The sequence below is a fragment of the Folsomia candida genome, unplaced genomic scaffold (genome assembly GCF_002217175.1).
Source record: "Folsomia candida strain VU population unplaced genomic scaffold, ASM221717v1 Fcan01_Sc006, whole genome shotgun sequence".
NCBI lineage: Eukaryota > Metazoa > Arthropoda > Collembola > Entomobryomorpha > Isotomidae > Folsomia > Folsomia candida.
Window position 1 is genome coordinate 4,219,637 of NW_019091198.1, and position 14,937 is coordinate 4,234,573.

General features: G+C 39.7%; 2 protein-coding genes across 3 annotated transcripts in view; one reads left to right on the top strand and one right to left on the bottom strand.

The window, feature by feature from the left end:
• The window catches only part of LOC118436044, a 45,505-nt gene that overhangs the window by 16,288 nt on the left and 14,280 nt on the right, over positions 1-14,937 (top strand). Inside the window, exons 3-5 of the mRNA XM_035853001.1 lie at positions 2,649-2,773; positions 4,647-4,741; positions 10,061-10,271. Coding sequence (XP_035708894.1) covers positions 2,649-2,773; positions 4,647-4,741; positions 10,061-10,271 — 431 coding nt within the window. The remainder of the gene's footprint in view (positions 1-2,648; positions 2,774-4,646; positions 4,742-10,060; positions 10,272-14,937) is intronic.
• Positions 11,121-12,944, bottom strand: LOC110851405 (ficolin-1-A). 2 transcript variants are annotated; one of them, XM_022099172.2, is made up of 6 exons: positions 12,700-12,944; positions 12,393-12,538; positions 12,072-12,329; positions 11,817-11,984; positions 11,607-11,740; positions 11,121-11,532 (listed from the first exon to the last, which is right to left on the bottom strand). In XM_022099172.2, exons 1-6 carry the CDS (start codon positions 12,876-12,878, stop codon positions 11,389-11,391), a joined length of 1,029 nt encoding a protein of 342 aa, XP_021954864.1. In that variant the 5' UTR covers positions 12,879-12,944; the 3' UTR covers positions 11,121-11,388. The 2 variants fall into 2 exon arrangements, with proteins under 2 accessions (XP_021954864.1, XP_021954866.1); XM_022099174.2 differs by having other exon boundaries at positions 12,718-12,943.

Here is a 14,937-nt window from a genome sequence, read left to right on the forward strand (position 1 = left end):
GGAAATTACTCTATATCGCAATGGCTTAATGTCATGCATTTTATATAAACCGTTAGCTCCTATACCATTATTTACACTGCTACAAGAATGCACTATAAATTTACTCGAGCGACAGTTTTGCTAATATAATATTTAAAAGCACACGAGCATATGTATGCAAATACCCGGATATTCGTTAGACAAAACACCCAACAAATTTTTCAGGAATATCCAAATATTTAGTTTTGCACCGGCTTTAGTAAAATAAAGAATATTTCATCGTTTATCTGTAAGATTTTCAATGTACCTACCTCTAATTTAAAAAACAATGAAAACGAATGCACGTGATTTAAAAATATTCCACTGCTGAGAATTATATATGTGGGCACACACTCAGAAACATTGCTGTCATATTTTGGCAGATAAGGCGTAAAATATTGTATATGGTATTCCATACATAAAGTCCTACGACCACCGTCAACCACTTAGTACTCAATTGTGAAAAATGTTTGGTGTTCACTGTTCTGCTGCCTGCGTCAGTTGAGAGCAGACACGTATATTAGACAGATGAAATGAATTTCTTCATACATCCCAAAATAAACGAGCAGAATTTTCCCCAAATTCTCAAAGACAGGAGCCCAGCAGGATTCCAACTTCTATTATTTCATCAGCCCAAGATGGACAAAAACTCAAGAACTCATCTCAATACAAGACCTCCTCCGTCCGTGGAGAGATCCAGCCACCAGGGTTCACTTTCCCCTCGCTTTTACGCAACACGGACAGAAAAATGATTACATGACGAGGCGGAAGGCGGAAGAAAGTTTAGTCAGTCTTTTTCCTCCCCACGATATATTCACGTGTGGAGGTGTTTCGAACCGAATTTTTCTAATGACACGATGCGAATAGCACGACGCACCCTGCAGGATTGGGAGGTTTGTGCTAAGCTAAAGTGGTGGACGGCGACGACGACGACGACGACGACGACAGACGAAGAGAGTTGTGCTTGATTCTTTTTGTGGAGAACAAGGGTATTTATGTACTCTGCTATTTACTGCTTTCTCCTTCATTTCGTTGCATTGGTTAAGGCACAAGTCTGATTTCCTTCGGTCTGGCTCTGACATCCCATTGTCATCCTTCATTCTTCATTGTTCACTTGCTTGTCTAAAATACTCCAATTCTCCAATGGAGAAAAACCAAGCCAAGAAAACACCCTCCGTCGTCTCTCTCTCTCCCCTTTTGTCTCTTCAACTTCAGTCTTGCCTCGTGATATGCTCAGCCTATGTTTGTACGTAGGCAGAAATTTTAAGCCATGTTATATTCAATTATAGGCACGCTGTTCTTGTATCCAACTTGCCAAAGTTGCAGGCACGACGAGCTATAGTTTTATCCCAATTTCGTGATTAGGTTGTTATCACGTACAAACTTTTACGTAGATTTGCGCCACGAGAAAGTAGACAGGGTTGGACTTTCGGTCTGATTGTGGAGGGATCAAATCAACCAGTAGATGATTTAGTGGCAAGAACTCAGAGCGAGACAGTTGAACCACAATGATAAGCTTGTTACTTAATTATCTATAAATTAACCAATCTGATAATGGAGTATTGATGTAACGGATGGATCAGGCTGTACTGGTTTAGGTTCTGTCTCACTTTATCATGCTTTCTTATGTAGCTATGCAATAAAATTCATGTGCTAAATGGAGCAATGATAAAAGTCTAAGATTTCGCTAAAAAATGGCATTTTAAATTGCGCATACCGCTATTAGCAATAAATTCGTGCATCTGAACGAGCGAGTTCTGCGTACCCCAAGTTGGCCGTGACACAGCGTGTCCTCTACTGAAATGATATTAGTTTGGAGGAAAATCCCACTAATTTGAAAACATGCAGTTTCAGCTAATTAATGCCAACATTGCCACCCATTCATTCTCTTTCGGCCTCTCCTTGCGGTTCGTACAAACTTTATATTAGCGAAGGAAGATTCGGATTTTGGGTATCTGACTTTGGATAGATTTGCATTAGTCGGTGGGAATCCCAATCTGCCACGATTACACTGTTTCCCTCATCCATCCGCTTTTAGTACAATTCAAGGAGACATTGCATGGAATAGGTTACCTACTGAATTAAAGGAAACACAAAACTTCAAACTTTTTAAAACAAATCTTAAAACCTTGTTCTTAAATTATGATTATGAATTTATCTCTACTTTATTATCCTAAAATATATGTACATATAATTTTAATTCTGCTCTTTATGACTAAGTCACAATTATAAATTATATTATTATCACTCGAATTCTTATACATGTGACAAACATTTGTGTAAAACTTTTTTGTGTTAGCCGTCAAGCGTAACAAGATTTTTGTAAATCAAGCTTGATGTGAATAAATCAAATCAAATCAAAAAACATTTTTGGTCGACCGACAAATTAGAAATTGTTTCATACATCAGCAATAATGGCCAGTCGTTTAAAACGGGACACATTTTGAGCTTAGAGTGACTTGAACAAATGTTAATTTTCCATGTGACTGAGCCCCTTTTGCGAGATGAGGAAATTTATGAACTACATGAACTCTGGCAGTTCGTTGGCATTGGTGCGACATAATTGGCTCCAGATGGTATAATTCATATCATGATGAATGCTAAACGTACATAATTGTTTAAAATTCCAGGAAATCTGGGACGTGTGGATTTTATCTCCGAGTACGAGTACGATCTATTCATTCGACCAGACACTTGCAATCCTCGATACCGACTATGGTTCAACTTTGTCGTGGACAACGTCCGAGCTGACCAGGTATACGAAATAAATATTAACCTGAGACGACACCAGGTTGACGTTAATACGAACATTTTGAAACTCTTTGTTTGCTTGTCAAATTAATGCCTAATCATTAAAGTACACACACACGTCAGCGAAATCATGAGCTAAATAAGGCTGAACAGGAGCATCTCTCTTGTTACTTTGTAGAAACCGAAGGCTTTGAAAGATTGACATGTGGCTTCAATGCCGAGGATTAATTCGTTAAACCTGCACGATTAAAGCTAATCCTACACGATTGAGAAAATATAATCCATGGCCTCCAAATAATTAACACGAATTGTTTAGAAGGAGTCGTCTCCAATCCCGCATTTCTCACGACTGTTGCTACGACGTTTGACAATAACTCATCCGACAACTTACAGACTTAAAAAGTCGCCGAAATATGGAATGGCCCAGGATTAGAGTTCTTGAATTTAAGCAAGAGTAATGAAAACATTGGGACTCCGACTGCATGTACAGTTGCCTCAGAAGAGGAGATTTATGCTCGAAATGACAAAATATTTGAAGGGATTGAGAGTGAGATTTAGAAAAAAAGGGCTAAGCGAGAAGGTTATCATTCCGTGTAGATTTCCACTTGAATGGGTCTCGGACAGTGAGAAATGTCCCAATTTTCTCTCCCAGCCTAACCTATCCTTCGCGACCGGATGGTCATATCTCACTACACTGCTTTTCTGGCATAGAGAAAGAAAGTGAGACTTATCATCGACTCCACTGCCGCTGCTCACACTCTCGGTGATGACCTCTTGGAAGACTCTTCTTGCACTTGATAAGTAAAAAGTTTCTCCAAATTTGGGACGTGGACGAGCACCGAGGAGAGTGAGACTTATTAGCCATCATGAGGTTAATCAGAGAATTTTGTGTTAAGAAACCCTGTTCAACACTCGACCAACATCATCATATCGTGTCACACATCACTTGTTTTTTCCCAGTCCTCAACTTTTCGTGGTGTGGGATTTGATTCGAGATAGAATAAAAGTTGAGTCCCTCACATCGCATGTCATAAAGCCATAGCTTAACCTTCCTCAGATCCCATCTACTCACCTTGATGACATACCTCGTCTTATCTTTTGCCCGAATCATTATGTAGCGCACACTCCGACTCATATGCACAAGGAGGCGGAGGATAATGTTGTTTGCGGTCAACTAGATTTATTGGCAAGGAGCGTTGCACTGAATAAAGTGCCGTTTTACGATCTATGCCACGAGATGCGGTGGTGAAAGCAAATTCCTGTGCATGGAAATAACTAGACTTCATTTATTTTGTTAATGTCGACCTAAAAATATGAGTGTTATGCATATCTAATTTTTTTAAAACTATTCCTCGTCAACAATAAGGTTTAAGTATTCACACAGCGTAAGACTGCAACTATGTAGCTACTCATTGGGTATATTCACTCGGAAAGTCTAAAAACAACTCGCAACTCATTATTCAAGGGAAATAGTGAAATTAAACTAAAAACATGACAAGTAAATTTCTACCAAATAAATCAAGGAAAACTTTTGTCTTTTAATTCCGTCGTGATATTTCAGTTTGCATCACTATAATGATCTTTCAGGTAAGAAAGGTTAAAAAGTTGATAACAATTATAACACTGGTTGACATAGCACAGTTTGGAGTAGCAAATTCAGACACATCAAATTTTGATGTACACATATGAAAAAATATATAGGGGAAGAATTATACATTTATTGTGTTAGACGTACATGGATTTTTAAGATAAAAATGTGCTTATATAATAATGACATTATTTTGTTGTCTTAACCCTGTTGATTTATTTCCTTAATTTCAAGTGCGAAAAGCCCTTGGACGGTGATGTAAAGATCTTTTTGTTTTATACGTCCACAGAGAGTGATCTTCAATCTGGTGAACCTTTGCAAAATCAAGACGTTGTTTCGAGATGGGATGACTCCGCTGGTGAAGACCTCTAGTCGTCCCAAATGGTAATAAATAACACCAAGTGATATCTCCTGTAGTCTAATGGGCTCTTCCTCCGCTGTCATCTACACAGAGCACGTATTCAAGCAGAATGTCAATGTGCATTATCTACCAGATAAGCGCAAACGAAGTCCGGAATGACGAATGGTGGAGAGAAAGTGGTGATGATAAAGTGAAAATGACGCCAGAGACAAGTCCAAGTGTGGGCTCAATGCAAATGCAGGAAGGAAACGCATATTTTCCTCTTTTTTATTTATAATATCCTCCATTTTCTTCTGGAAAAATGAGGATTTAAAAAAATGGATGACGTCTAAAAATAAAAATTTCTTACTTATTATTTATTGTTCGCTTTAAAATCTGGGAAGATATTTTCTAGAACTATGGATTACGTAAAAACCGTCTCAATGTCAAATTGATTGAACGGGACAGCTATGACCTTTGAAGATGAACGTGATTGGCTTTCCCAAAGACATTTTTATGTAAGCCTTATCATCCCTCTCATCGAATTTTAATGGCAATGTGACCAAATATTTTGTTTCGTGGAATCCTTTATCCAGACCAATTTTCTAGAGCTGGTCGTTATTGTGGAAAATCCCATTATTTCGTTGACGTTGGCAGAGCAATTTTGTATATAAGATATTAATTTGCTAATAGTTTTACTCGAAAACAAGAATGCAATATACGTGCCTGGCGAAGGGTCTTATTTAACATTGTCTTTTGTGGAATACGTTACCGACCCGACCGGTTAATAAGTCAGACAGATGAGACATTTCTCTTCGGCAGAGCCTATTTGGTAAATCATGCTGTAAATTAATTCTGACAGTGCCAACCGCCAGCAGAGCTCCATGTGGAAGACAAACAAGATAAGACAATTAGCGAACAAGTGGACGACAGGTTACAGTCAGCTAGAACATTACTTGGTCAGTTAATTCGCTCTGTCTGCACAACAGTCAGTCAGTAGTGGTTGCCCACTTACTGTGTGGATAAGTATCTTACTCTTGTACTTATCTTCCTAGAAATAAGATATTCGTCTCTTGCTCAAATTAATTTTGACGCACTAGTTTCTCAGATAGTTTCTCGGTAGAATGGTCGAATACTTGTTCTGAGAACTGTTTTTTTCCTGTTTGCACAAAGTGGTCAGAGGGAAGGAATCACTGCTGAACTTGAAGTAGCAAACTATTTTTTTAATTTTTCCTAGTGGGAAAGTTTCTTTCCGTATAATCTGATTTGGCTGGATACATGAAGTGATATCTTTGGTGAAAGTAAACTACTGGTGATTCTTGGGCCAAGTCATTGTCAGTGTGGTAATAGTAGTCAGTCACAGGAATCCATCTCCCCTTGTCTGGCATCATCACGGGTCTTGTTAGAATATTGTTTCTGCCTGCGAGACGGCACGGTCTGAAACAATGCCTTGTTTTATATGCTGGACATGAAATTCAGTCCTACTGTCCGTCTTATTTACCAACATGTCTCTCTCAGAGTAAGAAGCAGAAAATTAGGGAGTACCTCCCAACAGGCGAACTTCCACCATCTTCCTCCTCTCCTCTGCTTCCCATCCTTGTACAGAGGTTGGTTAGAGTGAGAATTCTTGTATTGTAGTTATAGAGCGGTTTTAGTTCGGTGGTGTCGGAAGTGAGTGAAAGTTGGAGAAAGTTGTGCTGGGGTTGGAGAAATTCTTTTTTGTTTGGACTCTAATGAGAAATAAATTGGAAGAGGCGTTTTCCGCGCACAAAAAGTTTGTTCTGTACTTGGACACTTATTTGGACCATTAGACCAAACAATATACCGAGACCGGGAGCAGCAGTGGTGGCCTCGACCAACCACCACTGCTGTACGACTGCATTGTTCATATTATCCTCTCTCCCCCCATACACAACACAACAACAATGAGATTAAATTGGATGAGATATGAAATTTCTTTATTTGTTTGCAAAATAATGCTTAAATCATCTCGCAATCTTTACCAAATGCCAAAATTCTTATGCATTCAGTTTTTTCTCATTTAAAGTTTTTTTTCATACATAGAGAAAAGGAAGATGTGCCCCACTTTGAACAAGAAGTTAGAGTTTTGAACAAGATTACGATAAAGTGTGTTGAACTTGAAGACTTTTCCGGAAATATATTCTTTCGTTTTCATGAAGTGTTCTCGTTTCCAGCGTTCCATGTACCATTTCAATTTCAAGCAAAGCTTTAAAGTGTTGGGCCATCAAGTTAAATTGTCTTTAGAAAGCGAAATTACAACTAAATTCAGAGCTGTTCCATAATAATAAGGCAAAAGCGGCAATGACGATGCGGCCACTTATTTGAGAGCGTCGCAGAAGCCAAAACCCGTAGGTATGTGTTTACAGAGGTATGTAGCACCAGAGTGGTTTGTGTACTTGTACTTTATGTTTATGTTAGTGGGAGTTTAGAATCTGAAATTCGAATGCGAATGTGGATTATAAATTTTACGCGCGGTGTAAATAACTTCAAGAATGTGGCAACACACACTGCTTTTCAGGAATTGCAATTTGTAATCTGGGATGGTGAAGCATTAACGTGTGGAATAGGCGACTACATAAAATAAGCAAGAAAAGGCAGACTTAAAGGACTTACGGTACACTGAAAATTTGTGGCAATTACATTCTCATTGTCACACTCGTAGTTATACTTTCACTAACACTAAATTTGTGGTGGGGGAACTTCAACCACAAATTTTCAGCTCGTGAGGAAGAGAAACTTGGTTGGTCGGGAGAAAACGAAGTCTGGCTGTCTCGTAATTAATGAGGAGAAGAAAGTTGTTCTAAAACAAACAAGTCTTCTTGCTGCTGCTGCTTGGCTTTTGAATTCCACAGCAAAAATCTTGGAGAAAGTAGAAAAAACAGCGAATTATGTCTGTCTTCTTTGTGGCAAATTTATGGGGAAATAAGGTCACTCCCGTCACCCTGTAACTATGCACATAATGGTTCCATATCTACCACATCATGAATGTAAGATACCTCCCAATCTTAAATATTTAAATTGTAAGGAGAGCGAAGAAGAGATGGAGCGAAATTTTAATTTGTCATGAAGAGTTCAACAGATTTCTTTTCGTGGTTAAAACTTTTCCCAGAGATAAACTGTTATCCAAAGTTGGCATAAATAAGGGTTTCTATTAATCTTATCGTCTAGAGTAACATCAACATGTCACATGTCATGTTGGAGGAGTACAAAGCCAAATGTGGAAGCAACTAATCATTTGCCTTCCGCTCAAGTCGGATCTTATATGATGAACGCAAAGTATGCTCGTCGCTGCTCACTCAGAGTCGGTCGTCGGTCGTCGCTTCCTTATTTCGCTCCTTGCATGAAATGCCACTGATTTGTTGAATGTTGCGGATAAGGTTTGTTGCGGAGGAGTTGAGGCAGCAGTAGGGGCATAAAGGGAGTAATTAATCTTTGTGAGTGACAGAAGTTGTTTTGCTTTAGCGATGTGTTTGGGCTCCAGATTTCTCTCTCTCTCTCTGTCCTCTCCTCTCAGGGGATGGACCCTCAGGCTTGATCCCAAACCTAGAGAAATATCCACTTTTGACTCTTGATATGATATCCCATTTCACGGTTCAAGTCAGACACAAGGAGTCGGGATGCAAAAAAAAATATCCATTACCATTCGCCATTTAGTCAGTGAAATTCAAAACAGCTCTCCCACTTTATTTTTTGTTCAAATATTCAAAGTAATCAGAAGTCATGCAGTCAGTCAGTCAGGCTTTCCTCCAGTTTTTGCTATTGTTGTCTATTCCGTGGGTGGGTGCGAGTCGTGTATGGGAACTTATTGTGTATGTATGTATGCATGCATGCATGTGTGATGTGGGGGCTGTGTGCCTTCTCTCCGGGATACGAATGATTGATTTGAACTAACAATTTTTCATGTCTATTTTAAATTTAAATTTGACATGCTTTAAAATATGGCTTGAATTTTAATGGAAAGTTATTTATTTATTCGTGCCCTGAAACAACGCAGAATTTCTCCAATTTGTTGTCTTAAATAACATTTTTATTTTACTTTAGGTGCGATAGTAAAAGATCCTCCTCACCGGCGTTGTCTTTTCGAGTTTTCAGAGAAATTGGAATATATTCACACATCCGACTCGCTCACTTATTCCCATCCAACTTCATGTGTGCACGATTCCTGTATCGCATTTCCAATCTCGCTACTTTGCCTGGGTTCTTGCGCCTTTTGTTTATTTTACTTGGATCTTTGATATTTGGAGATAGGAGGAAACAAGAAAGTGATACAATGCAGAGTGGTTCAACTTTCTCTCCAATTTGGATGTGCATAAGTTGTTAAATGAAATGCAACAGCAGCAGCAGCAGCAACAGAGGCGTCTGACTGGGAGACGGAATGGTAGAGTTGATTTGAAATGTCAGAAGAAGCGGAAGAGCTAGAGATTTATGTTTGCTAAGCAATGAACAGAATAAAATCCCGACTCAAATTGTCTCCTAAAAATCCAACAAACTTGAACCCAAGTCTGAAATGTGGGGGAAGGGTGGTGGAAAGCAAACATTATGCCGTTACGAGTCGGGACATTCAACAAAGATGATGTTGCTCAGCTAAGAGAGAGAAGAAGGGTCAGAGAAATGCTTTCACCGCTGTCTCCAATTCAACACCCGACCGCCAGCCAGACCAAATTGGGTAATAATCTTGACAGAATTTGCGGACAGAAGGAGGAATAGTTTGCGTGTGAAGAAAAGATTTCAAAACACACACAATTCATGGGATATTCCACACATTCTCATCAATGCAGATATTTCGAATGCGAATCTTTGATTTGTTGTTTAAGACTATGAGCAGCATAAATATGGCGAGTCGTTTGCCTCTTTTCTGAGTTTTGCTTTCTGCAATGCGGAGGAGGAACGCAGCTCTCGCCCATGTTGCACATATTTATCGTATTTTATACTCGAGGAGTCAGATAAATATTTCTTGTTTTCTATGTATGAGGAAAATTTATAAATTTCATATTCCCATCTGAACTTTTCTAAATATGTCGTAACTTTATCGGCAATGCGATATAAGTTGGGATGACTTTTCACACCCGAAAGAATACAGAAACTCGATATAAAAATATAAAATAAAAATATTTATGCGTGAGTCTGAACCATAGCTTAATTTACTAATAACAATCAAACAAATGTCTTATGAATTTCCGACTCATTTTTCTCATTGTTGTTGTCCTAAAGTCCTTTCTGACTTACATTCATGTTCTTTTGTTTGACAGCGGTGAGGGGTGATTTTGGCTGATGTGAGATGACAGCTGGAGAAATCGTACAGCATTCTCGGTGCTTTCTTAAGAACGAATCTTTATTCACAGGCAGCGACTTCCAGGCAAGTACGTGTACTACCACAAGTCCCCAGAGCATCGGAACCACTACATTTTGTCATTTGCTTTCGCCTTTGACCGGGAAGAGGACGTGTACCAATTCGCTTTCAGTTTCCCGTACTCGTACTCTCGCTGCCAGGCCCACCTCGAACTCCTGGAACAGTTTCCTCATTTCAAGAGAGAGACCATTGGGGCCTCTCTAGTAAGTCACACGTTCTCCACCAATTTTACCACCATCTTATTTCCTTGGCAAAATTGTGAAAACGTCACTCTCAATGCAACCCATGTTCATAAACGAATACACCGTATTGTCAAAACTGGATATGACTGTTTTGGGTAAAAATTTGAACCCAAATTCAGTTCTAGGTAAGTAAGCATTGGGTGCAGAGTGGGGAGGGAGAAAGCCAACTATTTTGAGTACGGAGATCCTTCCTCTTTCTTACTAATCATCGCCACGACGATTACTTGACACCTTTTCTCCCTCAAAGGAGGAGGAAGTCAGATGAAAGACGAAGGCGGAAGGAGGAGGAAGGTGTATTATGTGTTTGATTTATTTGCCACATCATCAAATGTGCCAACTGCCTCAATAAAAATTAGTCATTAACATATCCACGGTTCATTTAGTTTCCTCCATTCCATTCCAAGTTCATTTATTCTTTATTTAGTCACTCGGCTTGAAGAGAAAATTGGCAGGCAGTCAAAAGTCCAATCCAAACTTCAATTTAATTCCAAATTTCCAAGTGGTTTTTATGGAACTGGCAGAAAGAGAGAGAGAGAGATTGAGGTGGTGAACACTTCTCTGGGTGCGTAATGCATAATGGGGGATATTCGGAGCTAAGAGAGTTTTTCTTTATGTATGTGCTTCTGGAGGAAGGGCTGCTAATGACAGAGAGGAGAAGCACTTTCGCACACAAGCCTTGTGCTGCGGTGGGCAGACTGACTGGTCCATAACAGGAGAAAGCGGAGAAGAAAATGATGTTCTCACGAAAACTTTCATCGCCAAGTCAATTACAAGTTTCATTCATTCTAATCAGGAGTTGTTACGCGAGTCTAAAAGGCTGGTGAATTTTGACAGCTGTCATTTTATTGTTAGCACAAGTATACAACAAATCGGCAAGATGAGTAATGAAGAAGTTTCATTTAAAAATCAAACATGGTAGCAGTTCATTAAATACAATACAATTAGGAGGTTCAAGAATTTGATAATTCTCTCATGACCCCAGAAATAAACAATTGGAAGGGACGATGATAGTTAATGAGATAGCAGTATGTAGTAATAATAATAATGGTGATTGAGGTTGTTGAAGGGAACAACAGACTTAAGCTGGAGGGCACTTTGGTCTAATTTTCATCTCAGCCATCTTGATAGCGGGGGCAGTGTATCCGCTAAGAAGTTTGCTGTAGCGCCAGGTCATGCCATCAACATCGGTCGCCTTGTCCTTCAGCTCGGCGTTGAGGTTCACCTGGAAGAGATATTTGACAGTTTAGAAAATAGTGCTCACACTTTTATGTTATATAATTCCAATTGGGAACTTACATAAGCACACCAACCCTTTGAGGCCTTGTTGACAAACCACCATCCACTCTTTGTCTCGGTTGCGCATTTGTCGGCAGTGTCCCTGTCCGGAGTGTTGAAGACGAGGCCATCATGCTTCTTTTCGAATATGTCGCCTAGCAGTTTCAGAGATGAGAAATTGGTGGGCAATAGATTCACGAAGGGATAAAATAAAGACGTTTTTGCACATACCAGCTTGTCCCGTGGTGAATCCTGTCAAGTGGAGTCTGTAGTTGTCAGATTCTGGTCCAAGAGTGAAGTTGCTGTAGGTGGCAGATTTTACCGTGTCGTCAAAATAGGTGAGGGTAACATACAGTTCGTTAGTACACCTCGCACCCATCGCTACGATAGCGTCGTTGCCTGGAAAATTTGATTTTAATAAGGATTTTACAAAATATTGCACAAACCTATTAATTTATTGTGGCTTCACAAAAATTAATTACTCACCTAACCAGTAGTCATTCAAAACGTTTCCAAACCCAACTTTGTACTCTCTCCAGTTTTTGTTGAATTTTTCGGCACTTGACCGAGTAATAGTTCCATAGCCTCGTCGTTGGAATACGGTCCAGCCTCCTCCAGCCGTGTCCATGTCGCACCACACCTGCTTCGGTCCGTCGAGTACTTTTCCGGTGGGCCAAATGGTGTACATTCCTGTCTTGGTGTCCGCACCCTTCGTGGCTTTAGCCTTGTGTTCAGCACAGCTCTCTAAATAACATTCAAAGAAAATGTGACCCTAAAATTATTGCTATTACAGAACAGAATGCATACCGATATATGAGACGCCTTCAGTGCCTCCGATCGGGGTCAGCTTTGCCTTCAGGACGACATCTCGAATTACCGTGACTAGAGCGTTGTAAACCGTTACCGCATTCTCAATGGTTTTCTCATCTGCCAAACTTGCTGCGCTTCCAGATCTGTCAAATAAAACTATGTTCACTCACAAATTTCAAAACCTTCAAATAAAATTTAAATTTATAATTCATTTTTTTTATGTCCGGGTAACCAGGCAGTTTTAAAATTGCAATCAAATCTAAATGTTTCTCAGACTTGTTCATTTTCTCATTGAGTAAAGTACCGAACAACGTCAGCATACCGCACGGGGAGGATATGTGGACTTGTTCCACTTCCAGTGCTACCCAAACTGCTAGAGCTCCCAGTTCGCGTCGGCTGTTTTGGAACTTGACCAATGCTGGCGAGCGTCCCTTGAATGGTGAGCAGCCCCAATAAGACCGTCTTCACGGTGAAGCCTAACATTTTGAAGAAATATTCGCAACAAAAGCTTGCAACTTTCTTTGGCAGAATAAATTAGAAAACTGGTCTTGCTCTGGAGCCAGCGTTTCATTTTATAGTTGCACATGAGCTTAAATTAGTTATGAAGTGCTAATTAAAAATTTTATTAGTCAGAGTCTGCCATAGATTGGCATGTTTTTCACTGCACGTGCAACATCCGTTCTGTGCAAAATTCGCGTATCTCAAAAGAGTAGGAGAGGATTATGCAATGTGAGATGATACGCCTGTTTTTCTGCAAGAACAAAAACATCTCAATCCTTTTGTTTTATATAATACACGATATTTCCAGTGGTCTAGTCATTTTTATCATTTATGTAACTTGGACCAATTAGAGTCCAAAAGTGGACCATTTAACGGAAGTTATGAAACAGTAGCAGACTCGTCCAGTGACATACTCTGATTAGCAGTGCACTCGTTTATTAATAATGATTGTTTGTTATTGAGAAGTTGTTTTTCCTAAGTGGTTTACATAAGGGTTAAAAAGATTCCAGCGAGTGAGTGTCAACTAATAAACCACATTAATAATTATAGCAGGATGCGATTATCATTGACATTGGTTTTCTGCTGTGGTTTAGGGGCCGTCTAAAATTCAAGCATTATTACCGTCTAGCAACAAGATAAGGAGGATCATCTAGCTTACATAACGTTGCAAATGACCTCATTACAATTCAGAAGATTAGGTCATTACAATGTCATTTGGAAAAAAATTATCATCTGTTGATATTTCACAAAAAATGAGAATAGATCACACATTTTACGCTGCTGGGTATCATGGCAGCATCAATATTGGTGAAAAAAGACATGAAAATGCTTCTGAAAAATAAAACTTGAGTAAGATTACTACTCCTCTGCCAACCTACAAGAGTTGGTGGTGGCTGGTTAAACGATAAAAAACGTTGACGGCCGGAGATGCCGGTGAGCTTTATTCATCCTGTCTGATCCCTTCCTTCCTGCTGCAGATGTAATAAAAGTGGGAGCAGCAGCTCCTTTCAAAGAAAAGGACAAAAGGTGGGTTAAAGATGTAACATCTAGATTCAAGATCAACATTGTCTTCGTCCTCACAGGAGCGCACATTGGTGATCTTCCGGAACAACTCCTTTCCCAAAACCACCACATACCATGTGACCAAACAACGCCCAACTTACCAACGCCAAGAATACACGAGTAAAAAGAGCTTGCAAGACGATAAATACTATAAAAATGGTACAGTTCCACACTTGGCATTAATATGTTTTTAGGGGGCGAGGAAAGCATAAAGATTTCAGACCAAGCAACGCACACTACTTGATGAATGTCTCCCCCACAACTTTTTTTTTCTTTGAGAATGGGGAACACCTGTAAAATCTCTGATGCAATCCATCACTCCGTAACTACTTACTACCGGTGCTTCAGCCTTCCGGCTCTTTTCATTTCTTTTCTCCCTACACATTCCTCTACACAAACAGACAACCTCCACCCTTCTTATTTCGCCCTCTCTCTCTCTTTCCCTCTGAGATGTGAAACACCTAATTCAACCTGATATGAAACTCAATGACACGAGCTGGACAACTGATTACCTTCCTCATCCTCATCCTCCGTATTTTTTCAGAGGGGTCTCAACCAGCGAGAACTACTTACGTATCTACTTGGATAGAAGCCTCTTCCAAACGTATGTGAATGCCCGAGTGGAGACGGATTATTCGAAATATTTTGAGTATTGTGACGATAAGTAAGACGAAGCAACTGTTTACGAGTAAACTTCTCTGGGCAACCAACAACTAGATTTTCCGAGAGAAATCTACTACGGATGATGGAAGTTGCAGGATGAATCTCTAAAAAGGTCCCGTGGTGTAGCGAGCCAGCAGCGTGGGCTAACTCCCCTTGGACACTGGGGATTTAACTTTCTCCAACCTCACCAACGGATACAGATAGCCAAGGGAAAGTTTAATGTGGAATGGAACTTACTTTTACTAGTCGTACGCGAAAAGTAGGAGGAAATAAGCGTGTGAACATTAAGTAGCTGGTGGAATTTCTTCGTTCATCG

Excerpts from the sequence above, each read along its gene's own strand:
- LOC110851405 (XM_022099172.2), bottom strand. The coding sequence starts at position 12,878 with ATGTTAGGCTTCACCGTGAAGACGGTCTTATTGGGGCTGCTCACCATT. Across the intron at positions 11,985-12,071 it reads TTTGAATGACTACTGGTTAG|GCAACGACGCTATCGTAGCG; the intron begins GTGAGTAATTAA and ends CAAATTTTCCAG. Across the intron at positions 11,741-11,816 it reads ATTCACCACGGGACAAGCTG|GCGACATATTCGAAAAGAAG; the intron begins GTATGTGCAAAA and ends TGAAACTGCTAG.